We start from the raw sequence: 27,492 nt of genomic DNA on the forward strand, positions 1-27,492 counted from the left end.
GACTGGCAGTAGCCGTATACTGAGGCGAGGTGGGGATAGTGGGTGGGGGTTCCCTGGGGAGGGGAGACCCTAAGACTGAGGGGTTACTGCCAGGGGGCAGCACCCCAGGTAAAAGGGCACCGGGGTCCAGGGCAGGACACAGGGGCCAGAGGACAGGTGGCCCACCGGCCTGCAGAGGGCGCTCCGGAGCTGGAATGAGCTAATTCCCGGAAGTCACCAGCAGGAGGCGCCGCAGGGGTGAGTCCACTCTTCTACAGATAGATAAGCAAAAGCTGGAGTGTCAAAGGAAGGGAAATAGCTTGTTGGCGGCTCAAAGTTTAGCTAAGCATTGGAACCTTGGTCTGTAAGATCTTTGGTGCAGGGACCAAAGGCATAAATATTGGTAAGGCATAAATATTCCACCCATTAGAGAATCATACCTATGGGAGATACAGTCATAAAATCACACTTGTTTTATAGGTGTGTCCCCAATGTTCACTTTGAAAGTGAACTGACGGTTGAATGAAACTACCCGTTTCTATAATTTTTCTCCATGGTAACTATCTCAGTGAGGCAGCATTTTCAGTCAAATCATTGGCAACCTTTTAGGAACTTCCAAAGAAGTCAGTGGACCTACATTGATTTACAGCAGCTGAGGATGTGGCCCAATCTGTATGTCCGGAGAGCTGAAAATAGGTGCACGCACTTTCATTGCCTAACAATAAAAAATATAAACAGATCTACTTACAACTGAAGTGTTTAAGCTTGACATAACGGGGCTGCGCACAGGCATGCATTTGTTAGACTGCTGTTTGCAAGCCGACATCAGTAATAGCACTTCGTCTGGATCAGTAGCAATCTTTACATCAGACAGTCCCTTTGCCCAAGCAGACGAACCCACCAGCCACAAGAAGGAGAAGACCACTGTCACGATGAAGTCCTGTAAAACCAGATGAGACAAAAGCATTGGATAGATGGGTCTACTGGGCAGTGACGCATCAGAGGAAATGTATCAAAAAATCAAACTTCAGATTATAGGACAGAAAGAGAGCTTTGTATTGCCTGGCAATAATCTGATGGTTTTAAGACACAGCCAGAATGTTCAAAAGTGCTCAGTGCCCCCCGTTAGGTAGAGACTTTCAAATGAGCACAGATTCGATTTAAGTTTGTAAGTAAGTGGCCAGATTTTCAGAAGAGTCCATCCAGCCTGCTGGACGCTGAACTGTCTTGCAAAATCTGTCCCTCAGTGGCACAAAGCAGGCTGCTGGGTGGTGAGTGAATTTGTAAATCTGGCCCTTGTTTAGGGCTGGTCCACACTAAGCCCCCAGTTCGAACTAAGATACACAGTATCTTAGTTCGAACTTAAAGGTACTTACCGTGGGTCCACACGTGGCAGGCAGGCTCCCCCGTCGACTCCGCGTACTCCTCTCGCGGAGCAGGAGTACCGGCGTCGATGGCGAGCAATTATGGGATCGATTTATCGCATCTCGACAAGACACGATAAATCGATCCCAGAAGATCGATTGCTTGCCGCCGAACCAGCGGGTAAGTATAGACGTACCCTTAGATGTCTAGGTAGGAGCTGAACTCTTGACAGTCTGGCCATGCAAGCAGTTCCACACATGCTTAATTTTAGCTCAGTTACCATATGCTGTGTGCTCAGGAGCTCCTTTGCAAAATGCTGTCACTGCGCATCAATATTTCAGCTGAGTGCCATCTGAAACTCACTAGTCCTTCACTACTAGGAGCAGCAAACCAACCAAACAAAAACATTTCAAGGGCTTGATTCTGCAAGGTACCACGCACCATTACCTACTTCCTACCAATGTGAAGCCACGAGAGAACGAACGTCAGGGCTTTATGAGTCTAACGAACAACCGAAAGTGCATTTATTCTGAACGGCGTTGCCCGTTTTCTGTTACAGACATGCCTACACACATACACACACCTCTCACTTTTTACAGGAACAAGTGACCAAACTCTATTGCTACTGTGTGGGTCTCGGGAGGGGAAAAAGTGTTATTTTTCAAGCTTTTTATGTCCTGCTAAAACTAAGGAGCCATTCTACTGTCACTTTTCATCCCATCTGTCAGTCTGCAGCAGATGGTTGACTTGTTGCAAGTCTAACGCGCCACTCATTACATGATTGTGTCTTGGTATCCCACCATCTCCCATGCAGGCTGCTTTCCCTCTCTTGCCCTCCCTTCCCCCCCCCCCCTTAACATATAAGGGAGGTATGACTGGAAGTGAAAGAATGCAGTACAAAGTGCAGTATGGTGGGCTGACATGCAAAGCATAAGTGATGTTTTAAATTTAGAGGAGGGTCATGTCCTCAGTTCCCCTCCCCCCCCATCCTTTTGATGCTGGAAGCCACTCAATCCATAAGCCACCCTTACAAGAAATATTGAGGAAGCGATTTCTTCACCCTCACAAACAGGATTAAATTTACTGCACCTCAATAGAATGCCAAAAGCTAGCTACTCTTCTTACTGGCAAACCTCCCTGACACACAGGGCTGCAGCAGCTAAATGGCCATGCTACGATGCTTTGATTTGCACTGACCTCGCTTCTTGCTACCTAGAGGAATTCTCTTGAAGTTTGTGTTACGGAATTGATGACAAATATATCAACACCCAAGGGCTTCATGGTGGGTAAAAACGCTAGGCCTGAGTGCAATTCATTTAGTCTCAAGGGCACCTCCAATCAAAGGATGTTATTCTTTGAAGCCTTAGCAGTAAAAAAAAACCCAAACCCTAGCTCCTACGGGTATAGTTTAAAGGCGAATATCTTCCTGAAAAATCATAACTGGGGCTGAAACTGGTGAGATAATTGCTAAATTGACATTTAGCACAATTCACATTTTATTTACTGAGGTCCACTCTTACGGGGCCTGGCATGTAATCTAATTGCACACCAACGCTGCACATAAAATGTCACATGGGTTTCAATCCAAGCCTTTTTTATTAAGCATAATTTGTTTTTCTTAATTCTGCCAGACTTTTAATACCTTGGAAATTAAATTAAGCTGAGGAAGTCCAGGCTTTTTTTTTAATAACATTGGGTAGAAATTTGAGGTGGGTAGAAGCAAATTGAGTGAAAGTAACTTGATAATGAAGATTAAGCTTGCTAAGAAAGGAAAGCTTAACAACTGGCAAAGCACTTCATGCAGGTGCCTCCAGCCGGAGACTTTTCAGAGCTAATGTAACGTTCACTATCCATCAGGTGTGTTGGCTAATCCCTTTCCTGTCTCTGGCGTCATTTGGAACAAGAGCGGACAACACAGTCAGCTGAAATGTGCTGGATCCCTGGGCTGCAGTTTGTTGAATCCTGTGTGATTGTTCTGCAGCTGCACAGATGCTTTGGCCCTGTTTACAGTTGGGATGGGAATGTATTAACACCAACAGGTTTCAAGCTGGTGCAGGCTAAGAGTGGTTTGGTCAAACGTCACTCTAGAGGAGGTGGTACAAATGGTAAGGCAGTCCGAGGTTGTCAAATGAGACCCCGATCTAGGGAGAGGGATACAGAAAAATGCCGCTCCAAACTGGGGCACAGAGCATGGGGAGAAAATGTACAGGAGGGCAGGCACAACATGTGTGTCCAGCCAGAAGGGAAATGTCAGAAGGTGGGCCTCTGGGAACCAGGGTGCTGAATCAAAACCCTTGTCCCATTCTAAATACCAGAGAAGGTGGAACATGCCAGAAGCCAAACAATTGTCTACGTCCGGGTCCGGATGTAAGCAATCGATTTTCTGAGTTCGATTTATCGCGTCTGGTTAAGACGCGATAAATCGATCCCGGATCGATCCCGGAAGTGCCCCGGATCGATCCCGGAAGTGCTCGTCTTCGACGCTGGTACTCCAGCTCGGCGAGCGGAGTACGCAGCATCGACGGGGGAGCCTTCCTGCCGCGTCTGGACCGCGGTAACGTCGGACTAAGGTACTTCGAATTCAGCTACGTTATTAACGTAGCTGAATTTGCGTACCTTAGTCCGAAGTGGGGGGGTTAGTGTAGACCAGCCCAAAATTGCAGGCCAAGAGGGTAATACACTATGTGTTTTAATTGGCACCTTTAGCAGGCCACAGAAGAGAGGCAGGTCCCAGAGTCCCTGGAGACCAGGATGCAAGGTCCCAAGACTTTGAAGGCATGACTAGCTGGGTAGAAGGGAACAACTGTGTGAGTAGAACAAGCTTATGTCTACCAAAGGTTTGTCAGTCTGGGCTGACCTTTGTGGCTTTGGCTAGAACCTGAACCCGCTCTGATTTCAAGTGGGTTTGGGCTTCTGGCTGAATGTTTGCACAGCTCTGGGAGGAGCAGAGCTACAAGATAACAACGTGCTGAAAATAAAAGAGAATTTCAAGCTAAATTATTCTGGGGTTTAATGTTTAGCATGAGGATTTCTCCTTGGTAGTGAAAGCCTGAGTTTCTGCATTCTAAAACAAATCTTACATTTTGAATATTTAATATCCCCTGAGCAATTTTTTTCTTTCGAACAAAATCAGCATTTTTAGTAGCTAACGCTCAACGATGTCTACGGATCACTGCAACCTGTATTGTTGCATGGTTACCGCTCACTCCTCACTGCAAAGTTTCTCTCTCAAATCTCAGCTCACACACTCTGCTCTTTTCCTTTGGAAAAGAGGCCAGGGCTCTTCAGGGAAAGCAGAAATCTAGATTTGAAATATACTGTGCAGATCCAAGAGGGTAATGTTAAGAATTGCATTTAATATTCATAGCAAAATAGTTGTCTGTTTTTGAGTTTGGCAAAAACATTCCTCATTGGAGCACTTTTATGACATTTTATTTTTTTTCCAATGAAATTTTACATGATTTTTCTTTTCTATTATGACTGAGAAACCTTTTGTTGGTGTCAGACTCGTGCCACATTACCGTTTTTCAAATTTCAAGCTGCACTTGTTGTTGTGATGGATCACGTTAGTCTCACAGTTTTGGTTCTGGGTCCCTTGCTGGCTAAGAGGGTTAGGAGACGTTACTGTGAATGATTTTCTCAGAGGAAGTGTCTGCATTTGGTGAGCTCTGAGACAGTCAACAGCAAGAAAAGCTCTCCCATTGGTCTTCCCCCCCGCCGCCCCCCGGCCCAAAATAGCCAGAGAGCTACCATAGCACTTCCTCGTGAAATTTGGAAAATGCAAAATTTCAGCTTGAAACTGGAACTTACTAGAACCATTTCAGCTAGAGAGAGATGCAAAAACCATACAAATTGAACCGACAAAAAACTGTGGAACATCCTCCACCCGTTGTACCAGCCCTAGCGAATTTGTCGTTAAGTTTTATGTGCAATTCAGTACCTGCTCATTACATGCATTTAACTCTCCTTTCTCCATCTCACAAAGAAAAAAACATCACTCTTAACTGCAGAGACAGCAACTCTCTCTTGTTTTCTAGCATGTCCCTTCATTAATGCCCACTCCACTTGGTTTGACAAAATATATGTAAATATTTACAATGCACCAGGGAGCACCTGTTTAAGTTTAAGATGCTAAATTCCATTTGCTCCCTGTTAATCTACTGGCGTGCAACTTGTACGCACACACACAGGAGCACATCTTGAGCGGGTGCCAATCAGCATGGCTCTATTGAAGCAACACCAATTTATACCAGTTGTAGATCTCTCCCAAGGGCTCCAATCTGTTTACAATCATGCCAAATAGACTAGGCTTCACCAGGGACGAGCAGCAATTGATGCTCAATCTTTGGGTATGTCTAATGATCGATCTATCGGGGATCGATGTATCGCGTCTCAGCTAGACACGATACATCGATCCCCGAACGCGCTCCCCGTCGACTCCGGAACTCCACCAGGGCAAGAGGCAAAAACGGAGTCGACGGGGGAGCGGCGGCTGTCGATCCCGCGCCTCAAGGATGCGAAGTAAGTCAATTTAAGTCGATCTAAGATATGTCGACTTCAGCTACGCTATTCTCATAGCTGAAGTTGCGTATCTTAGATCAATTCCCCCCCCCCCAGTGTAGACCAGGCCTTTGTAGCCTTAATCTTTTCCGTGTGGGTGTATCTCACTATCGTGTGAGCACACGTGGTGCAAACAGCCCTCCTGGTCCTGTCCCACAGTGCAATGATCATTGTGGAGATGGCCTGATTCCTAGGACACCTCAATGAAAACTCAGCCTCTGTTTATTGGTTAATGGTGTGGAAGTTTGTTGCCAGCATATACTAGAGGATAAAGCTTTAAAATGAGCTGCCAGACGAGTGACTATGGCATTCACCCCACTGCCCTCAAAATACAAGAACAAGAGCATCTCTCAAACCTGCGGCAGTCAAATTCACAAACGCTACTTTGCCATGAGTGTTGCCACCTTCCACACTTCAGTGTTGCGGGAGGTCACTAAGTCAGATGGCATCGAGGGATACTTTGATGAACAATAGCAACATTTGTACCTATGTATGTTTAGATAGGCACAATCACATGGCAGACTTTAGAGCATATGTATAAGAACATAAGAACGGCCATACTGGGTCAGACCAAAGGTCCATCTAGCCTAGTATCCTGTCTTCCGACAGTGGCCCATGCCAGGTGCCCCAGAGGGAATGAACAGAACAGGTAATCATCAAGTGATCCATCCCCTGTCGCCCATTCCCAGCTTTTGGCAAACAGGCTAGGGACACCATCCCTGCCCATCCTGGCTAATAGCCATTGATGGATCTATCCTCCATGAACTTATCTCGTTCTTTTTTGAACCACGTTATAGTCTTGGCCTTCATAACATCCTTTAGCAGAGCACAGCAGCTCTTCCCCTTCAGCTGCATTAAAAAATGGCAACGAGCATTATAGGGATTCCTCTGGTCTTTCTATAAGGTATTTGCTACCGCTGGAGGCAAGTTCCTAATTTTTGTAACCCAGCAGTGTGACTGGGTATGGACAACTCTACATTTGGAGAAGATTCAGGTCCAGATATGTGGCTGTTTTTCCAATTCAATCCCCACAATATTTGAAGGGGCCCATCAGAACATTTTAGATTAAAAAATGCTAGTTTTCATGGATATATCATTGTGCATTTTTAATTACGAACCAAATTAACGTTAATGAGCCACAAACCATTAATTCCCCATTTCTTTGTAACATCTCCCAGGTGACTGATTGAACAAAGACATTGAACTTTTGTTCTGCCTCCTTCAAAAGAACAGCCAATCATTTCCAGAATACGCACTTTCCTTCAGCCATACAAAGTGCTCCTTATCTGAAGACAAAGTCATCTCTATATTAGCATGTTCATGTAAAAGTTCTCCTTCGGTACAATGGGGATAATAGTATTATCCTTCTCCCAGCCTATGTCTTGTGTATTTAGACTAAATTCTTCAAAGCACGGGCAATTTCTTATGAAATAAAAGTGTAGCACCTAGCACAAAGGGGCCCTGATCTTGGTATCATGGTTGAGGCCCTCCGGGCACCACTGTAATTCAAATGAATGAAAAATAATAATGCCTACCAGCATTTCCCTTTGAGATGCTCCTCTTTACAAAAGATTTCACTCAGCTCTAAATTATAAACAATTAGAATGGACGTTCCACATTCTCTCTCATTGTTCTTAGATTCAATAAGGAAGCACAATTTCAACCTCTACTGAAAGGTTTGCAATGTAATTAAATGTATGTGATTTTTCAGGATGACCTATAACTCTCCCCCAGAAAACAGTAAAAGCAGATGAAGGCACAATGTATTGTAGCTGTCACATTACATATTCTAAGTGGTGTACACATGGAGAAGCTTGTGAAGAAAAACAAGACGATGGAGTGATATGTACTGACTGACGCAGATTATGAATGTTCTCCCAAACAGTTTCCCATTCAGGACATCATGGAAATATCCCATTGCCTACCCCACATTCCCAAAAGCTTTGTATGGCTTAATTGGATTGGTTACTATCTGCTTGCCAATGACAGACTATATAGCTTTTCAGTACATGATTCATAGATTCATAGATTCTAGGACTGGAAGGGACCTCGAGAGGTCATCGAGTCCAGTCCCCTGCCCGCATGGCAGGACCAAATACTGTCTAGACCATCCCTGATAGACATTTATCTAACCTACTCTTAAATATCTCCAGAGATGGAGATTCCACAACCTCCCTAGACAATTTATTCCAGTGTTTAACCACCCTGACAGTTAGGAACTTTTTCCTAATGTCCAACCTAGACCTCCCTTGCTGCAGTTTAAGCCCATTGCTTCTTGTTCTATCCTTAGAGGCTAAGGTGAACAAGTTTTCTCCCTCCTCCTTATGACACCCTTTTAGATGCCTGAAAACTGCTATCATGTCCCCTCTCAGTCTTCTCTTTTCCAAACTAAACAAACCTTTCAGCCTTCCTCCATAGGTCATGTTCTCAAGACCTTTAATCATTCTTGTTGCTCTTCTCTGGACCCTTTCCAATTTCTCCACATCTTTCTTGAAATGCGGTGCCCAGAACTGGACACAATACTCCAGCTGAGGCCTAACCAGAGCAGAGTAGAGCGGAAGAATGACTTCTCGTGTCTTGCTTACAACACACCTGTTAATACATCCCAGAATCATGTTTGCTTTTTTTGCAACAGCATCACACTGTTGACTCATATTTAGCTTGTGGTCCACTATAACCCCTAGATCCCTTTCTGCTGTACTCCTTCCTAGACAGTCTCTTCCCATTCTGTATGTGTGAAACTGATTTTTTCTTCCTAAGTGGAGCACTTTGCATTTGTCTTTGTTAAACTTCATCCTGTTTAACTCAGACCATTTCTCCAATTTGTCCAGATCATTTTGAATTATGACCCTGTCCTCCAAAGCAGTTGCAATCCCTCCCATTATTGAACTAGATGAGGCTGGAATGCATTAAGGTTATCCAGTCTGATTCTGATCTCAGACCAGTGTAAATCAGGAGCGACTCCCCGGGAGATAATGGAGTCACTCCGCTGTAATGTGCTCAGAAACAGGGCCATCAGTCTCAGATTAGCTACCTGCCCTGAGTAATGGATGACAGATGACAGAACAAGGAGCAATGGTCTCAAGTTTCAGTGGGGGAGGTTTAGGTTGGATATTAGGAAAAACTTTTTCACTAGGATGGTGGTGAAGCACTGGAATGGGTTACCTAGGGAGGTGGTGGAATCTCCTTCCTTAGAGGTTTTTAAGGTCAGGCTTGACAAAGCCCTGGCTGGGATGATTTAGTTGGGGATTGGTCCTGCTTTCAGCAGGGGGTTGGACTAGATGACCTCTTGAGGTCCCTTCCAACCCTGATATTCTATGATTCTATGATTCATTAGCGCTGACACTTTTCAAAAAAGTTCAACCTTAGGCAGATGGAAAATTTCAACCTGAATGGTTAAAATTAGGTAGAGTAATAAGTAACTAAAAACAGGGTCTTATAATGGAAACTTTACTGATAGGCATCACTACCTGCACTGTCTTTAGCATTATCATCAGACTGGCAGCAGAGGGAACTAAAAACTTTCGTTATTGGAAATATTTAATCACAATAATGTTTGATTTCTTACTGTTCTCTCCTTCTCAAGAAAATATAAGCTTCAATTAAAGTGATGTTCATTGAAAACTTTAACACACAAATGTGTATATTTGTACAAATAAGTTACACTATCTAATGATTTCTGGGTTGTCACGGTAATAAATATTGCTTTTTCATACTATTTAAAACCTTTAATTACCGAAATATATGTTATATGATTTTCTTGTTCCTGCAAGGAATTAAAATGTTGAATTTGTTTTATTGATACTATACTTCACATTAAATTAGGCTCAATGCGATTTGATCCATTGGCAATGCTCCTATTGTTTATTTCAGGGTTTCTGTCCTTTTTTTAAATTTCAAGTGACACAGCTTTTCCCCCATTTTTCCTATAGAATTTATTTTAAAAATCCTGAAAAAAGCAAAAAGCAGCTCCCTGAAACGTGAAATTTAAAGGCGGGAGTAATCACAGAATGAACAAATGTTAATTGAAGAGTGAGAGTGAAGTTTAAAAGGGGTGGGGTTTTTTGTTCAAGGTCAGCCTGGGATCAGGGGCAAAAACAAAGTGAAGACTGAAATCGTGATCTTCTTCTACCTGATGATTCACTGAGGAGCAGGAAAAAATGCATTATAGAAATGGCATTAGGAGTGCCCGTCCCCAGTGATTAGAGGAAATAACTGACAATTGGTCTATGTATCTCTAGTGAGGTGAACAGGAGGCCTCTTAGATTGCTTCAGCGCTGCACAGAACATTCTAGAGTTGTAGAATAACTTTCTTTGGGAGGTTCAGCGTCTCAGGGATCAAAGATAGCCATACATTGGATATATCTTCCTGGATACTACATTCAACTGCAACATCAACCTGGAGCTGAAAGGTGTGTTACAGGCTTTTCACTGCCAGTATTTCACCGTTACATGGGCTACATGGACTTGTGCCATACATGATGCTGGTTTGCACTTTTAATTTTCATATTGGGAAGTAAACTCAGATGATATAGGCCCCTGAATGAGGTCTGGCTGTACCTGCTTTTTCTTCCTTTGTAGGTTCTGCCTCTTGGTCTCTCTGTTTTGATGATATTTTGCCATGGCACAGAGCAAGGATTTTTTAGGTCTTCCCTCCACTTGTTGTCTTGCTACGTCTGCCTTCTTTTGGCACCAATAGATGGTTAGGGGGAGCAACTAGGCCTGAAGGTGAAAAGTACGGCGACTGACGGGCCACTTGATTGCTGACGTTTTTTGCTTCTTTGTGCCTCACCGCTACACTGACTCTTTCAGGTAGAGACGTTTTAAATGACTGTGTCTCATAATCACTTCTCTTTTCCACTGGGCTTAGTGACTGAGGCCTTACTCCCATTTCCTTCCTCTCACTTGGAGAGGTGGCAGTTTCTCCACAATTGACTAGGAGACGTATTTCTGGCTGAAATGGGAAGGGCAGGGCTACTCAGTGTCGATTTGTGCCACCCATGTTATCTCTGTAAGAGAGATTGGTCTCTCCAACCTGAAGAGAAGATTAAGTTTGTTTTCTTTGAGGAAACCGCTTCAAGAACGCTCTATTGCCAGCACCCAAACGCTCCCAATGAATCTCACTGCATGTACAAATGATTAATTTTATTATTTATTTATATTATGGTAGTGTCTAGGAGCCCTGGTCTTGGACCAGAGCCCACTGTGCTAGGCACGGCACAAACACAGAACGTAAAGACAGTCTGTGACCCAAGGAGCTGGACAGATGGATATAGACAGACACGGGAGTACAAGTACTCAATGAGATAACCAAGAGGGTCCATAATTGTCAGCAGAAGATGTAATGGTTACTATGCTCCCAACCATGCTGTGTAAATGGACAGGCCAGTTAAAAGTTGCATTTAATGATATTTCCAACAGAAAAAAAATCTCGGCAAGTTACTAGAACTTCTCTGAAATTTTCATGTGTATTCATTACTAAGATACCGAGCAAGATGTGATGCTACAATGACACTTCATAACAATATTCAGCACCAACAGCTGGTTACAGCTTTAAAACACTGTGCAAACGGACGGCTTAATATTTAGAACACCCTTATGAGTAATGTAAATTATCCCTGTTTTACAGACGGAAAAACTGAGAACAACAACATTAACCACAGAAGCCTATTAAATGTAACCCCTGGACTCCATTACAATTGGTTAAATAGAACACAGTGAATTAATACTACACTGTTACCTGTGACAGACTGCGTCATGGATTTTGAATGAATTTTGGAAGCAATATGGCGGTAATATTCTTAACAGTAAAATATCATGCAATAACAAACTACATGGTATTCTGAGATTTTAGTATGATTTTTCCACTCTCCTTGTTGTAAGTTATTTTCTGTAGTGATTGCAGTTGGTCAAAAAATGTGAATTATTTTCCACAAAACAATTGAAACCAAAATTTTTCATTTTGTTCAGCTTTTTTCCTGTGGAATATTCAGATTTTCTGATTAAGCAACTTGAAATAAAAATTTACTTCATTTAAATCAAATGGAATCAAAGCAAAACATTTTTGTATTTCACTTTTTTTAGGAATTTCCCCTCCTTCTCCCTCACCTTTTCCAGTAAATGTTTTTCCCTCCAGTGTGAAAAGGGAGAAAAGGGAGACAAAAACCCCAAACCCAAAACATTTTCATTTTTATTTCATTAGATGGGAATTGAAACTGATTTTTTTATTTTAAATCAATTTGTCAAAATGTTGGAAATTCTGAATGTTGCAAAAAAGTTGAATAGCTCAAAATAGACATTTTTTAAAGAAAAACTTTTCAGCCAGCACTAAAAAGATATTTATGCAACCTTCCTGTTTTTCTTCTTTCATTACTTTTACTCTAGACATTTCCTTTAATAGGTACATCCCTTCTATATTGGCAATTTATAGTATTTTGCTTTTATTTACCTTGTGTTTTTATTATACATGTAAAACTATGAGTCATTGTAGAGACAGTTCTAAACCAAATAGACTGGATCACACCCTCCCCCGCCGCCTCAATGAACTTTGGGGTATTTGAAATCCAGAGCTGAATTTTTTCCCTTAAGCCCCTCTCTAATTGAATTGTTCTCCACAGCCTCATGTTTCACAACTCACCCTAGTGTATCCTTTTTCTCCTCTACAATCTTTGGAGGGAAGAATTCAATATGTGAATAAGGAGACAAGACACAAGTGGGTTCCTGTAAAAACTTGCACATTCAGAGAACCAATTAAATACGAGTATAGCGTGAGACTCAAACACTCAGAGATTATCTGAATAAACAGACCACAGGGCATCTCACGATTCATGATGCATTCAAGTGCGAATGGAACCCAGGAAGAAAAGGACCCTAAAAGACTGATTTCTAATAAAGTGGCTATTTAATAGCCATTGATTTTTATTCTGACCTCGCAAGAATCAATCTTTGTAGAGAAACAACCACAGCTACCGTGCACTGAAGCGGGAGCTGCACAATGCTGTTAGCTTAAATAGTGGGATAAATGAATACCCAGTGTGGAACTGGGCACCCACGGGGAACTCAGCATGGAGGACAGTGGGATGCTGCAGAACCAGCCCCAGAAACATTCCACAAATAATGTGACAAAACCCCATCTCAGGGAGCAAAATATTTCTAGCTGACTTCACAGTAGCTTAGGCCCCTGTGGCATTCTCAACAAATCTACAGCAGATAATGGTCTAACATTTAGATGTGGATGTAGCTGCTAAATCAACAAACAAGCTGTCTTCAGGGTTAAGCTTGGGCGCCAACGCATCATTTTAGTGGCCTGTTAGGGTCACTCTAAGATCTTATTGCTCCTAGAGATTTCTCTTCTCTCCCTGCTTTTCCACCTGCCTACTTCTTCCCGGCCTCAGCACTCTCTCCTTCCCAGACCATCCATTCACCACTTCCCCACATTCCACCAGTAGCTTCACCAGTAAGGACCCAATCCTGAAAACACTTACAACACAATTGAAAAGTCTCATTGAAGTCAATGGGCATAATGTACCACACGTACTCACAGGAGTAATTATATTTATATAGGCCATGTGGTTTCCTAAATGGTCCTAAATGATTAAATCAACATTAAAGCATGGAAGTATCAGAGTCAAGAGCTGCGTAAGGAAGTGGGACACTCATCAATTCTCCAACAAGACAACAAACACAAGCACCAAAAATTCAATAGGAAAAAGACACAGATTTGAGGACACTGAAAATTCCCACTTACAATTAAAGGCCCCCTGTTGTTTTCACGATATTTGTTCTGGAAGAAAATGTAAACAACGGTGGCTGCCAAGGAATAGAGGAAGGCAAAGACCGCGATAGTGACGAAGAATTCCGCAGAAGAAGAGAAGTCCCCTATTAGCGAGAGCGTTTCTCGTCGTTTGCCTTCGCAGGTGGGAGCATCAAAATTCACCTGATGCAACCTAAAAAATCCAAGACAGGAGAGGTGAGTTGAAAAGGCCTAGGGATTTGTTACCTACTAGTGATATGGTTACATCCGAGCTGTGTTCTCATTGCTTTAAATGCTGACATATGTAGGTCTCAATCCTATAAACACTTGTGTGTGTGAGCAGTCCCGTTGACTGAGTTCAATGGAGCTAGTCACATGCTTAAGGTTACTCATATGTGCAAGTGTTTGCAGGATTGGGAACATAATATCCTAAATGAAAGCCTTTAAATCAACTGCATCATAAACAAATATTAGCTTTAAGTAAGACCATTTCAACATTTTTGCACAAACATCTGAGATAACGGTGAAGTCCTGTAGGGAAAAGTAAAATTTACTCTTGTTCATCTAAGCAAAAAAACCTCAGATTTTTCACTTTTGCAATAATTAAGGGGAGGAAACATTACAAAACCGGGTGACTCTTGATTTCTTGAGAAGAATTAATTCAGCACAAAATTGCTTGCAATCTAATCCAGAATGAAAGACAAAGACCGTGCAATTTGCTGGTTTAATAAATCATTAAAGCAAGCTCAGGTCTTGAGTTCAGTTCTGTAAATTGCATAGTGCCTGGCTTCCAGTGGATCTTTAACTCATGACTGTGTGGTATGTGGCACTTTAACATAAAAGGCTTTCGAAATGTGGTTGCAGCAGAAAATCTGTGTGTGTGTGAGAGTGCACGAACCAGTCACTGCTGACTCAGCTCTAAATTGCACCAGCATTTCCCATGCAGAGGTTGTCCCCTCTGTTCAACCAACACCAACTTCCCCGAATCATGCCATGGAAAGATGTTTGCAAGCCAGGGAAGAAGCACATTGTGAGCCAACACTCCCCCTGGCTTGATGCATTGGGTTCTGTTATCCACCACTGGCATGAACAGAGGTTAAGATTGGGACTGTGTGTGTGGGGGGGTTATTTTTAATATTAATACTTCCCAACAAATGCCAGTTAAAAGATCGCCCCATGGTTTGGGCAGCCAATCAATCTCCCCTTGCCATTCTGCTCCAATATCATGTGTCTCATAGCCGATCCAGAGCGCTGAAAAGTGTCTACTGGCACTCGACTCCGGACACTTATGTAGCTGAAGCACTATTCCCATTACCGCCCCTGGCAAGAACTCGGGTACCAAGTATCTGAAGAGATTCCATTAAGCAGAAAATCCAGGCATGGACGCCTCTGTGCAGGGGCAGCTCCGACTGGCTGACCGGGGCGGTACTGAATGCACAGTGAGACAGGTAGCATCAGACAGACTTCTAGCTTTCCCAGCCTGCCTCAGGAAAGCCAAAGAGCCCCTTTTCTTGCAGCATGAGAAGGTGACCCTGTGATATGACATACTCCAGAATACTCTTCCCCAAAGAACTCTACACATAGGGCTAGCCAATTGCAAGGCAGAACCAGACTAACGAGGCACTATGGTATGAGTAGCCCACGGAATGGAATGTAGCCCAATGTAAAGAGAAATGGTAAGAGAGGCCTTGACTTAAATGGTCCCACACTACAACAACAACTGGGTCTAGACCAGGGGTCGGCAACCTTTGGCATGGGGCTCGCTGGGGTAAGCACCCTGGCGGGCTGGGCCGGTTTGTTTACCTGCAGCGTCCGCAGGTTCGGCTGATCGTGGCTCCCACTGGCTGCGGTTCGCTGCTCCAGGCCAATGGGGGTGGCGGGAAGCGGTGGCCAGCACATCCCTTGGCCCGCGCCACTTCTCGCAGCCCCCATTGGCCTGGAGCGGCGAACCGCGGCCAGTGGGAGCTGCGATCGGCCGAACCTGCAGATGCTGCAGGTAAACAAACCGGCCCGGCCCGCCAGGGGGCTTACCCTGGCGAGCTGCGTGCCAAAGGTTGCCGACCCCTGGTCTAGACAGAAACCTAATCCCGTTAACTCAGTGTCTGATAGTAACTCGGAAATCAAACAGCATTAGAATGCAGGAACCGAGCACCAGGCAGAAGTGGTGCTGCACGAGGAGTGGGCACAACCATGTCTGTAAGCCCTAGTCTGTTACATTTATAAATACCAGGAACAAAGGGGGTTCTGGGGTGATAGATATTGGGCGGTTAGGAAAGCTAATCTAATGACACAATTGAGGAGCAGATTAAGGAGGGCATGACAGAGGTGCAGATACAATGCTGAGGGTCTAGGAAAGGTGGAGGTGACACAGCTATTGGAGAGGTAGCAGCAATTTCCAAAAGCGGTTATGATCTGAAGCTAAGAAAGGGCTGAGCCTTAGGGGAGACATTCCTTAGCACAGAGGGTAATTAATGTGTGGAACTGAGTGCCAAAGGTAACAGCAGTCATGAATATATTTCTAACTAAAGAGAATTAGGCCCTTAGAGGAAAACAAGATATCCACAGTAGAAATCTCACAAGGTAGATTAATGGACGTCGGTGGATTGCATGGCTTTTTCTTCTTCTAAGCCAAACAGAACCTAACTAAATGCACAGAAGGAACTCTCTCATTGGCTGATGCATAAAGATATTTACTTGCTGCAGACATATTCTTCACTGAGCTCCTGCTGCTATAACCTTGGTATGGCTAAAATAATTCATTTGTCGCCTTAGATTGCAGCGTTCTGGAGATGTACAGTAACAGACACTCTTGTCCCCCATCAGCCAACAAAGTCTGATTAAAACTGAACATATGAGAGAGATACTGAACATATATTCAGACAGTTATCTGACTTGGTTTTAAAGCTTCCGGTCTCTATTATGCAAACATTTTTCATCAAGGCTTATTATCTTCCCATGGAAAAAGAAAATATCTCCTAGTGCCTGTCTCTGGGATTTTGCAAGTCCTGGAGACAAAAGGTGTTTTTTTTTAAACATAATCAGGGTTAGAGTGTTTAAGGTGGCCTGGCCATGGACAGAAAAATAATCTCCAGCCAGCAACTAGCAAGAAACACTTCCCTTGCACACCTTTGCTTATTTACTGGACTTGATTCAAAGCCCATTCGAATCAACGGGAATCTTTGCATTGATCTCAGTGGGCTCTGGATCAGTTATTAAGCATGACCATCCTCTGATTCCACAAGCAGGTTAATTACATTACTGATCACTACATAGAACAGGGACATCACAGTTAGCTGCTCTCCAAGCTTCCTTGATGGTATTTTGCCAATGTATCTTAATTCTGATCTATCCGGGGAGAACCACCACTAGGAATGGTTCGGTCTCCAATGCCCATTTGGTCCTCAGCCCCTCTGAACCTGACAGCAAAGTTGCCAGTTATTTATCTAAGCTCAGTTTACTGAATGCTTCTCTAGGAATTTATGGGTCTGAAATACTGCAGGAAATATTGTTATTGCTCAAATATGACTCTGAGGCAACTGTGGTGATGTTTTAATGGCAACCACTGTGGGAGTTTGATGCATATATTTACCAGCTGGGCAGAGCGAAGGCTTTGTCCTCTAATGGGGAAGAATGAAATTATTAAGAGACTGGCTTTGCTCTGAGGATCGGAGCCATCTGGGCAGTTTTTATGTTAACACCTGTTAAACAGACTTGCAAAGACACAAGACCATGACTTGTAAATTTCACTTTAGGCCCAGCATTAGCTTTTTAAGTATCATGGAACTGTGCTTAGTTAAACCATAAAAGCAATGAGGTAGAAAAAGAAAGAATAAAGAGGTAATATTAGGAGTTTGCCCACATTTTATCATTTTAAAATCTGTTTCTAGCCCTTTCTTTTCCTCTTGCAGTCCTGAAATAACATTTTGAGGCAATTAACCTGAGTAGCAAGCAGCTGACCAAAGGTAAAGTAACTAAAGGACATGATTCTCACCACATTTAAGGGTCAGTCCTGCAAAGTTTCCTCCAATGCATCTCAAGCTGGGTGCCTGATCCTCAGCTGGTGCAAATCGACTTCATGTCATTGAAGTCTGACGATCTGGCCCTGAGTCTCTCAAAATGATTTTTGCAAGCTTGATGGGATATTTGAAAACTAATTGATATCGTTTCTCTTTTCTACCCTCCATTCACCCTTACTGTGTCCTTTGCTCTGACCCATGATAGGCCTGAAGTTTTTGTTTTAAATTTCTAACCCCTGGAACTCTCTGGCAGTACCTTCCTGGCCAAGTGTCTTACAGGGATACTGGATACACTGTGATCACACCAGCCTTCTTTCATTACATTATTTTTACTCATGAGCTTCTATGTTTAGATTTTTCCAGCCCCTAAGAGAGCCTGCAGTAGTTGGTGCCACTTGTGGCCACCTCACCTCAGCCCAAACAATCTATAGATCAGCTGTGCAGAAGGGCTCAAAAATAGACCATGACTCAGCCCTAGCAGGAGGAAGATAGATGATGCTCACATACAGGTGGTTAGGCAGGATTATTACCATTGCAGGATTTGTTCTGGATGTTCAAAATCAAAAAAGAGTCCTACAAAAAATGGAAACTAGATCAAATTACAAAGTATGAATATAAGCAATTAACACAAGCATGTAGGGACAAAATTAGAAAGGCCAAGGCACAAAACGAGATCAAACTAGCTAAAGACATAAAGGGTAACAAGGAAACATTCTACAAATACATTAGAAGCAAGAGGAAGACCAAGGACAGGGCAGGCCTGTTACTCAATAAGGGGGGGAAACTAATAACAGAAAATGTAGAAATGGCAGAGGTGCTTAAGGACTTCTTTGTTTTGGTTTTCACCAAGAAGGTTGGTGGTGATTGGATGTCTAACGTAGTGAATGCCAGTGAAAATGAGGTAGGATCAGAAGAGGCTAAAATAGTGAAAGAACAAGTTAAAAATTACTTGGACAAGTTAGATGTCTTCAAGTCACCAGGGCCTGATGAAATGCATCCTAGAATACTCAAGGAGCTGACTGAGGAGATATCTGAGCCATTAGCGATTATCTTTGAAAAGTCATGGAAGATGGGAGAGATTCCAGATGACTGGAAAAGGGCAAACATAGTGCCAATCTATAAAAAGAGAAATAAGGACAACCCAGGGAATTATAGACCAGTCAGCTCAACTTCTGTACCCGGAAAGATAATGGAACAAATAATTAAGCAATCAATTTGCAAACATCTAGAAGATAATAAGGTGATAAGTAACAGTGAGCATGGATTTGTCAAAAACAAATTGTGTCAAACCAACCTGATAGCTTTCTTTGACAGGGTAACAAGCCTTGTGGATAGGGGGGAAGCGGTAGACATGGTATATCTTGACTTTAGTAAAGCTTTTGATACTGTCTCGCATGGCCTTCTCATAAACAAACTAGGGAAATGCAACTATAAGGTGGGTGCAACACTGGCTGGAAAACTGTTCCCAGAGAGTAGTTATCAGTGGTTCACAGTCATGCTGGAAGGGTATAACGAGTGGGATCTCGCAGGGATCAATTCTAAGTCCGGTTCTGTTCAATATCTTCATAAATGATTTAGATAATGGCATACAGAGTACACTTATAACATTTGCGGACGACACCAAGCTGGGAGTGGTTGCAAGTGCTTTGGAGGATAGGATTAAAATTCAAAATGATCTGGACAAACTGGAGAAATGGTCTGAAGTAAATAGGATGAAATTCAATGAGGACAAATGCAAAGTACTCCACTTAGGACAGAACAATCAGCTGCACACATACAAAATGGGAAATGACTGCTTAGGAAAGAGTACTGCAGAAAGGGATCTGGGGGTCATAGTGGACCACAAGCTAAATATGAGTCAACAGTGTAACGCTGTTGCAAAAAAAGCGAACATCATTCTGGGATGTATTAGCAGGAGTGTTGTAAGCAAGGCACGAGAAGTAATTCTTCCACTCTATTCCGGTCTGATTAGGCCTCAATTAGAGTATTGTGTCCAGTTCTGGGCACCACATTTCAGGAAGAATGTGGACAAATTTGAGAGAGTCCAGAGAAGAGCAACAAAGATGATTAAAGGTCTAGAAAACATGACCTATGAGGGGAGATTGAAAAAATTGGGTTTGTTTAATCTGGAAAAGAGAAGACTGAGAGGGGATATGATAACAGTTTTCAGGTATGTAAAAGATTGTTACAAGGAGGAGGAAGAAAAATGTTTTTCTTAAACTCTGAGGATAGGACAAGAAGCAATGGGTTTAAATTGCAGCAAGGGAGATTTAGGTTGGACATTAGGAAAAACTTCCTGTCAGGGTGATTAAGCACTGGAATAAATTGCCTAGGGAGGTTGTGGAATCTCCATCATTGGAGATTTTTAAGAGCAGGTTAGACAAACACCTGTCAGGAATGGTCTAGATAATACTTAGTCCTCCCACAAGTGCAGGACACGGGACTAGATGACCTCTTGAGGTCCCTTCCAGTTCTCTGAGTCTATAATTCTATGTTTGTTAAATTGGGACAGGTCCCAGGTGAAAAATGAAGAGTCGGGGTTATCAACTAGGATCACCCTCTACCCACCCTTTAATGACATTTTCTTGTGTTAGGCTGGGAGCTCCAAACTCTTCTCTAATGTCCTACCACTGCTGGATGCCTGATTCAGCTTTTCTGGGGATAACATTGCTTCTCAGTGACTCACAAAGACATTTTCTCCATCTCTTCCTTTCGCTTTTGCTGCATCTCTGCCCGCCCTTCTGTTTTCTATTCATCCCCCGTTGCTTCTGATCTCCGGTCTCTCTACCCAGCCCACCTCTCCCTCTTTTCATTGGTCTTCTCCCTCAGTTCTTCCTCCACTCAACTGCCCCTTTCTGCTTTTTACAACCATCTCTTGCACCTTACCCTCTCTTGTAACTTTCTTGTCCCATCTCCTAAGTACAAGAAACGGCTCACTAGCAGCACCGGCAACGTTCAGTGCTACCTGTCCTAGTAAGTCAATGTGCCAAGGCCACAAAGTCAAGTTCAACCTGGCATGAATTTTACTTGCAGACATTAGTATAAGCACCTGTGAAGAGCCCTCTATCTTTCTATGACATATTTGTGTTTGTTGACTGCTGGTAAATATATGTCCGACAGGGAAAACTTCACTGCATGTGAATTGTTGCTCATACACCTATAGAATAACACTGGATGGGAAAAGGAGATGGCTGAGGGAGGCTGTAGGGAAAAAGAATGGCACAGCAACATTTCTCCTCTTCTCTTTCTATCCTCTGAGTCCTTAATTTCTGTAATTTATTTCTTCTTTCTGCTCCGGCAGTGCTAGCAAAGTCCAATGAAACACCAACGCTCCACACACATCAAACTCAATAAAAGTAGAGATGCCGATAAAAGACACATCCCCCGTTCTGTCTTGCAAAGTCCCAGCAACGTCCCAATAAATTCCTTCCACCCAATGTTGCAAATTCACGTGAGCAATTGTTTTTAGGCAGAGGATGGGTCTGAACTGAAACCCCAGGTCCAAACACCCCTAAACATTGGTGAAGTTCCGATTTGTACCTGGACTTAGCATCCAGGCTTCATTTCTAAATGCACTGACCTGAAAGCCCAGCTCCAACCACTCCTGAAACTTTGAGGCTTGGACCCATCTTTCTTTCCAGCGGATGCTAAGTGTCCTCCCCTGCAGTCCCAATGCAGGAAAATCTCCAGCTGTCTTGCCCAGAGGATCACGCCCTTAAGTGTGCCGTGTGGAGTAAGAGAACCAGAAAAAACCCAGGTTCAAAGCCTGCCTATGATGAAGCAATGACAAATTTCAGACTGTCGATCCTGACGCCACACCGACCTGGCTCTTTCACAGTTTAATCACTCTGTCACTGTTCAGCGCCACAGCTTTTAGTTCATTTTAAACGTCATGATAATTTGAGGTTCATCTCTCGCGTGTGCACGTGGGCTCCCTTTCAGACAGAGAGCTCTCCAGCACCAGGAGGGACAGAAGGAGACTGCAATTTGAAAGTATTCACGGCCCCGGTAACTATTCTTCGCAGTGTCTTCATTAAACTCAGCACTGAATAAAATCGGGTACGCTGCACTGCTTAGTGAGTTTGTCAGCACATCGCTGGTCTGTGTTAGCAAGCCTGATTCTCACTGATTGCTGGGTAGCTCAAGTACAAAGTATTGGCCACGTCAGAAATAAAAGCTCTTAACTGGGAAAAAAGTGATTCACTAAAGATGCCAGGAACTTCCTTTCCCCCCCAAATTAAAGTGAATGCTCTTCAAGGTAGGGACTGTCTGTATTTTGTCTCTCTCACAGCACCAAACACATTGTTGCTGCTTAAAAAATAAACATTAATAATGATGAACGAGAACCTGACTTTATATCCTGTAAAACGCACAGCAGAGCGAGATGAACCTTATGGTTTATTGTTGTAACAGCATAACACCCTCAAGAACAGCAAACAACTGATCTCTCTTGACCACTAGCTAGCAATGGTAGCTATTACAAGCCAAGGTTTCTCATTCTGATTTCTTTTATATGAGTGTAAATTTCTAACAAGCCCACTGACAGCAATACAGGTACACCTTGTGTGAGATCAGACACTCAGACCCTACCTTTGATCTCTTTTCCCTACAGCTTTGCAAACTAAGTTGTCATGAAAAATGTGATGACAAGACAGCTATATTGTCGAACTTGACAATATCATAAAAGGGCCCCTTGGGTTTTTTGGCTTCTGCCTTGTGCCGCAATACTAAAGCACTGCTGTCTTTTCAGACACTCACTGTATGTCCCTAGGAAACAAGAGTTTGGAGGTAGGAGAACAGAATAAGGGTTAGCACTGCTGCACGTGGTTTGTGGGAAGCTTGTGAGCTCTTTCCATTTGAATACCCCCTTTCAAGTTGCCTTTGCATGGTGAGGTTTCAAGAGACCTTCAGTGGGGAAAGTGGCAGCATCAAAGGGACCCCATTCCTTATCTAATTGGAGGCTGTGTTAAGGTGAGTTGTCCCCTGCTTATGATTGAGCAGCTCTTTGACATTCACTGTTACTGATCTCCTCTTATCACTGATACACACATGGGACCTGATTCAGGAAACATCCCTGTTCAGCTAAGCATCTAACCATGGGCTTAACTTTGATGTTGAAGGCACTGCAGCATGTGCTTAAAGTTAAGCATGTGTTTAGGGGTTTTTGCTGAATACAGAAGAATCTTAAGTGCTTTCCCGAGTCAGGGCAATGGTCTGTTCCTGGTAAAAAGAAAAAATGTGAACCTTTTTCTGCATGGGAAATTCTGAATGGGGGTATTTCTCCATTTCATTACTGGAAATGAGCAGAAAAGCAGACACTTCAATACAAACACTATATACTTTGGTAAGTTGTCCTATTTTCTTAAAATAACAGCTTACAAACCGGCGAACACATGACACGCGACATCCACACACTCAATGTGACACCCTGCCGAAGGGAGTGCCTGCGCTGTAGCGCCTCCTGCTGAGTCAGTGTGGTGCTGCACATACTTCCTGCCTCGGTGTCCCTTCTCAGGAAGCCAATAATTCCAGCTGAGGTACTCTGGATGCTTGATTCAAGAATATCCTCCTTGTTTATTACAAAACCTCCTACGAAAAAAGGGCCATAACGAAGAGTCCCAAATAACAAAAGGTACTTCTGGCTTTCAGGGATCCTCCCAGGCCAGCTCTCTAAGCTCTATTCCCAGTCCCTTTTCTCTGCCTTTAAATCTCTCCTCACGCAGAAGCACAAGCTCTCCTCCCGGAGCTGGGCGGCAATTTATCAACCTCTGCTAGCCCCACTTAGTGCTCAGGCTCGGAAAGGTTGGCGCCTTCGGCTGCTAACACAGGTGCTGCAGGAGCCTTCTTACTCCCGTCAGTGTCTGCAGGCATCGGCCCTGCCATAAAGGAGGAGGCAGCATTTATATCGGATCCTCTTCCTAGCTCCTTCCTCATTAGCTGAGTGAGAAGAGAGCCCGGCACCACACCCGCTGCAAGGCTCCCGGGCCCAGGCCCTGGCGATTCCTTCTGAATGCCAGGTCTTTGCGGACTCCTTTCCCCTCTCCCCATATTTCCTCAGGCTGTGTGTATCAGACCACCCAAACTCTTGAAGAGCCATGCCATGGGTAAGACTGACCAGTAGGCTGTACTGCTCTGAAGGGGCAGACTACCCCATCACACACCCACATATTGTTCTTGCTCTGGTCCAAAAATCCCCATGGAAAAACAATATTACATTTTCTTCCTTGCCTTTGTGCTTTATTTCCCCCCATTTTTTGTTTCTATCTGCTACATCCATTGTCAATTCTCGTTGCCATTTTAAACAAAAGAAAGTATTAACAGCAATGCCACCAGAACAACCACCAGAAAAAGAGAGAGAGTCCTGGAAACTAGTTATTGCAGTAGCAATTCTTGTAGGAACATGTGGTGAAATGTTTCCTTTAGGCTGGTAATCTCTAAAAAGGGGAGGTACTGTTCTGAAATACAAAAGTCATCTCCTGAAATGAATAGAATCCATACAGCTCCCAGGCCCTGGTGAGATAAGAGACCAAAAAAAAAACACAACACATTTTTAATGGTCTATGTTTTTCTAGTGAACAAAGGAACAAAGTAAGGAAACTTCTTTTAGATACATTAGGAAATAATTAAGTTCCCAGCAGTTCCTCCTGAGCATGCTGATTTGTTCTGCAGACAATGGACTTCAGCCATTCTTTCTCTGGGAAATTGTGCATATAGAGGAGCAGTGCATCTTACAAAGGTGCTGAATATTAAATCTTTCATCAACTCCATTTGAAGAACATTTACAGATGTGGGCATATGCTGACTTTACATCTGTTATCCGTTCCTCTAATGGACTAAATCATGTTCCCAGAAGCAGTGTCTTATAGATACTACTTTGATGAAGGAAAAATACTTTAAATGTAACAGAGGGTCCTGTGGCACCTTTAAGACTAACAGAAGTATTGGAGCATAAGCTTTCGTGGGTGAGTGCCCACTTCATTAGACGCTCCAATACTTCTGTTAGTCTTAAAGGTGCCACAGGACCCTCTGTTGCTTTTTACAGATTCAGACTAACACGGCTACCCCTCTGATGCTTTAAATGTGTTCCAGGATCCTTAGCTAGAAGGGAAGATCTGTCTGGGAAGGAATGGTCTCCACTCTTCTGAAATCCCCAAGAATGTATTCTTTTCCATAGCCAACATCTTCTGAAACACCAACATTTCCCATAGCATGGTTCTCCAAAAGGAAAACAAAGGAGAGTAGTTCTTAACCAAGCAGGAAAGTGTGTTCTTCCGGTGCTTGGCGTCTCTGCTTATTTAATGATTAAATCCTTAACATCTGAAAGGCCATCCGATAACAGCAACCCAAGCAGCAGGTTCTGTTATAGGAATCAGGAGGGTAGATGGAGCCGGCTAGTAGCCACTGATAAGAAGTCAGGTCCATCAGTACTGTGACTTATTTGTCTCCGCTGTATTTATTGCGATTATTATCTGGAGTTTTTATTAACCCTGTTGGTTCCTGCAATTAGCCATATTAGGCTCAGCTTTCCTCTTTTGTGGAAGAGTAACATTTGAACAGCAACGAAGCTGAGAGCTTTTGATGGCTATGACTGGAATCCCTAGCATACACCTCACTCCTGCTCTAAAGTTTAGCCTTTGAAGAGGGATTCCTTACAATGGGGGAAATCTTTAATTGCAGAACTGAAGCAGTAATAAGAGCTTCCAGAAGGTACTCTTAAATAATGTGGACACTTGCAAATGGAGCGTTACTACAAAGTATGGACTATTCCATTGTTCCTACCATTCTATGTCCACTTCCCACCAATTCTAACCTTTATCCAGTGACTTCCACTCACACCACTTACTTCTCAGGATCAAGAAGCTGTCAGGTAGGATCTATTTTCAAAGAAAGATGATATCTTAAGACTGCATGTGATCTTTTCAAAGTCTTTCAGAGTTAAAGTTCTCTTTGCCCTTTCAGGGTCAAACATCTACAATTATAAGATGGAGCAGGGGATTCTGTGAAGGTGTGGTATGGTTAAGTAGACAGATGAAAGATAAAAAGTGACCTACAGGTGATTTCAAAGGATACACCATTTTGCATTTCCTCCTCCAACACTCATTTCATCCCCTTCTCAGAAATATCCGCTTTGGGAGGTTCTTGGAAAGGAAGAAAACGTCTCTCCAAATGTGCTAATTAAGCTATGAAACAATTTTACGCTGCCACCTCTAACCCTGTTCTCCAGCAATGTGCCAGCAATGCCCCTCTGCCATGTACATTGGCCAAACCGGACAGTCTCTACGCAAAAGAATTAATGGACACAAATCTGACATCAGGAATCATAACATTCAAAAACCAGTAGGAGAGCACTTTAACCTGTCTGGTCACTCAATGACAGACCTGCGGGTGGCAATTCTGCAACAGAAAAGCTTCAGAAACAGACTCCAACGAGAAACTGCTGAGCTTGAATTGATATGCAAATTAGATACAGTCAACTTAGGCTTGAATAGAAACTGGGAATGGCTGAGCCATTACAAACGTTGAATCTATCTTCCCATGTAAGTATTCTCACACTTCTTATCAACCTGTCTGTACTGGGCTATCTTGATTATCACTTCAAAAGTTTTTTTCTCTTACTTAATTGGCCTCTCAGAGTTGGTAAGACAACTCCCACCTTTTCATGCTCTCTGTATGTGTATATATATCTCCTCAATATATGTTCCATTCTGTGCATCCGAAGAAGTGGGCTGTAGCCCACGAAAGCTTATGCTCAAATAAATTTGTTAGTCTCTAAGGTGCCACAAGTACTCCTGTTCTTTTTGCGGATACAGACTAACACGGCTGCTACTCTGAAACCTGTTCTCCTGTGTATCTTCTGCTATTTTTTTCCAGATAAAACAATTACTAACATTTGCTTGAATGTTCCTCTCCCCCATCTTTGCCTACCTTACTCCAATTTGATATGGATAAGACCGCCCTTCACAGCACTATTTGCAGATATATTTCTTCACCTGTAGGCGTGGAGCGTTTATTTATTTATTCAGTATGGTTTACACTTTCACAAGTGTCCAAGCAATTCTGGGGACCTGTGTTATAGGGGACTCATCTTGAGACATTAGGCCTGATTTTCAGAGATGCCCAGCACTCAACTCCTTTCATTGACTTACCCCTTCTTCCATCTCCACCGCAGGTACAAACCAACAGAGGTTCTCTTGTACGTGAGTCTAAGGGAGTCTAACTGAGTGTAAGGGACTCTAACTCAGGTGGCCAGGTGTCTGGTTTTCGAAAAGGTCGAAAGGGTCAAAAGTCGAATCCACGGTGCAGTGGAGCTAAGACAGGGTGCCTGCTGTGGCTCCCACCTCAAGCGCTGGCTCTGCAGCTCCCATTGGCTAGGAAGCACGGCCAATGGGAGCTACAGGGGTGGCGCCTGCAGTGTGGGGAGCTGCCTGGCTGCGCCTCCGCGTAGGAGCCGGAGGGGAAATATGCTGCTGCTTCCGGGAGCTTCTTGAGGTAAGCAGCAGCCAGATCCTTTGCCTCTCCCCGTGCCCCAACCCCCTAGCCCAGCCCTGATCCCCCTCCCTCCCTCTGAATCCCTAGATTCCAGCCTGGAGCACCCTCCTGCACCCCAAACCTCTCATCCCCAGCTCCACCCCAGAGCCTGCATCCGCAGCCAGAGCCCTCACCCCCCTGTGCCCCAACCCCCATCCCTCTCCTGCCCTCCGAACCCCTCACTCCCAGCCTGGAGCACCCTCCTGCACCCCAAACCCACTCATCCCCAGCCCCACCCCAGAGCCTGCACCCACAGCCAGAGCCCTCCCCCCAACCTCCAGTGCCCCAACC

At 43.6% G+C, this 27,492-nt stretch overlaps 1 protein-coding gene across 1 annotated transcript in view; it reads right to left on the reverse strand.

The window, feature by feature from the left end:
* SYNPR (synaptoporin) overlaps positions 1–27,492 on the reverse strand; it is a 190,819-nt gene that overhangs the window by 1,770 nt on the left and 161,557 nt on the right. The window contains exons 4-5 of the mRNA XM_065408284.1: positions 13,652–13,850; positions 728–919 (exon numbers count right to left, since the gene is read on the reverse strand). Of these exons, the coding sequence (XP_065264356.1) occupies positions 728–919; positions 13,652–13,850 (391 nt within the window). The remainder of the gene's footprint in view (positions 1–727; positions 920–13,651; positions 13,851–27,492) is intronic.

Source organism: Emys orbicularis, chromosome 7, assembly GCF_028017835.1.
Source record: "Emys orbicularis isolate rEmyOrb1 chromosome 7, rEmyOrb1.hap1, whole genome shotgun sequence".
Taxonomy (NCBI): Eukaryota; Metazoa; Chordata; order Testudines; family Emydidae; genus Emys; species Emys orbicularis.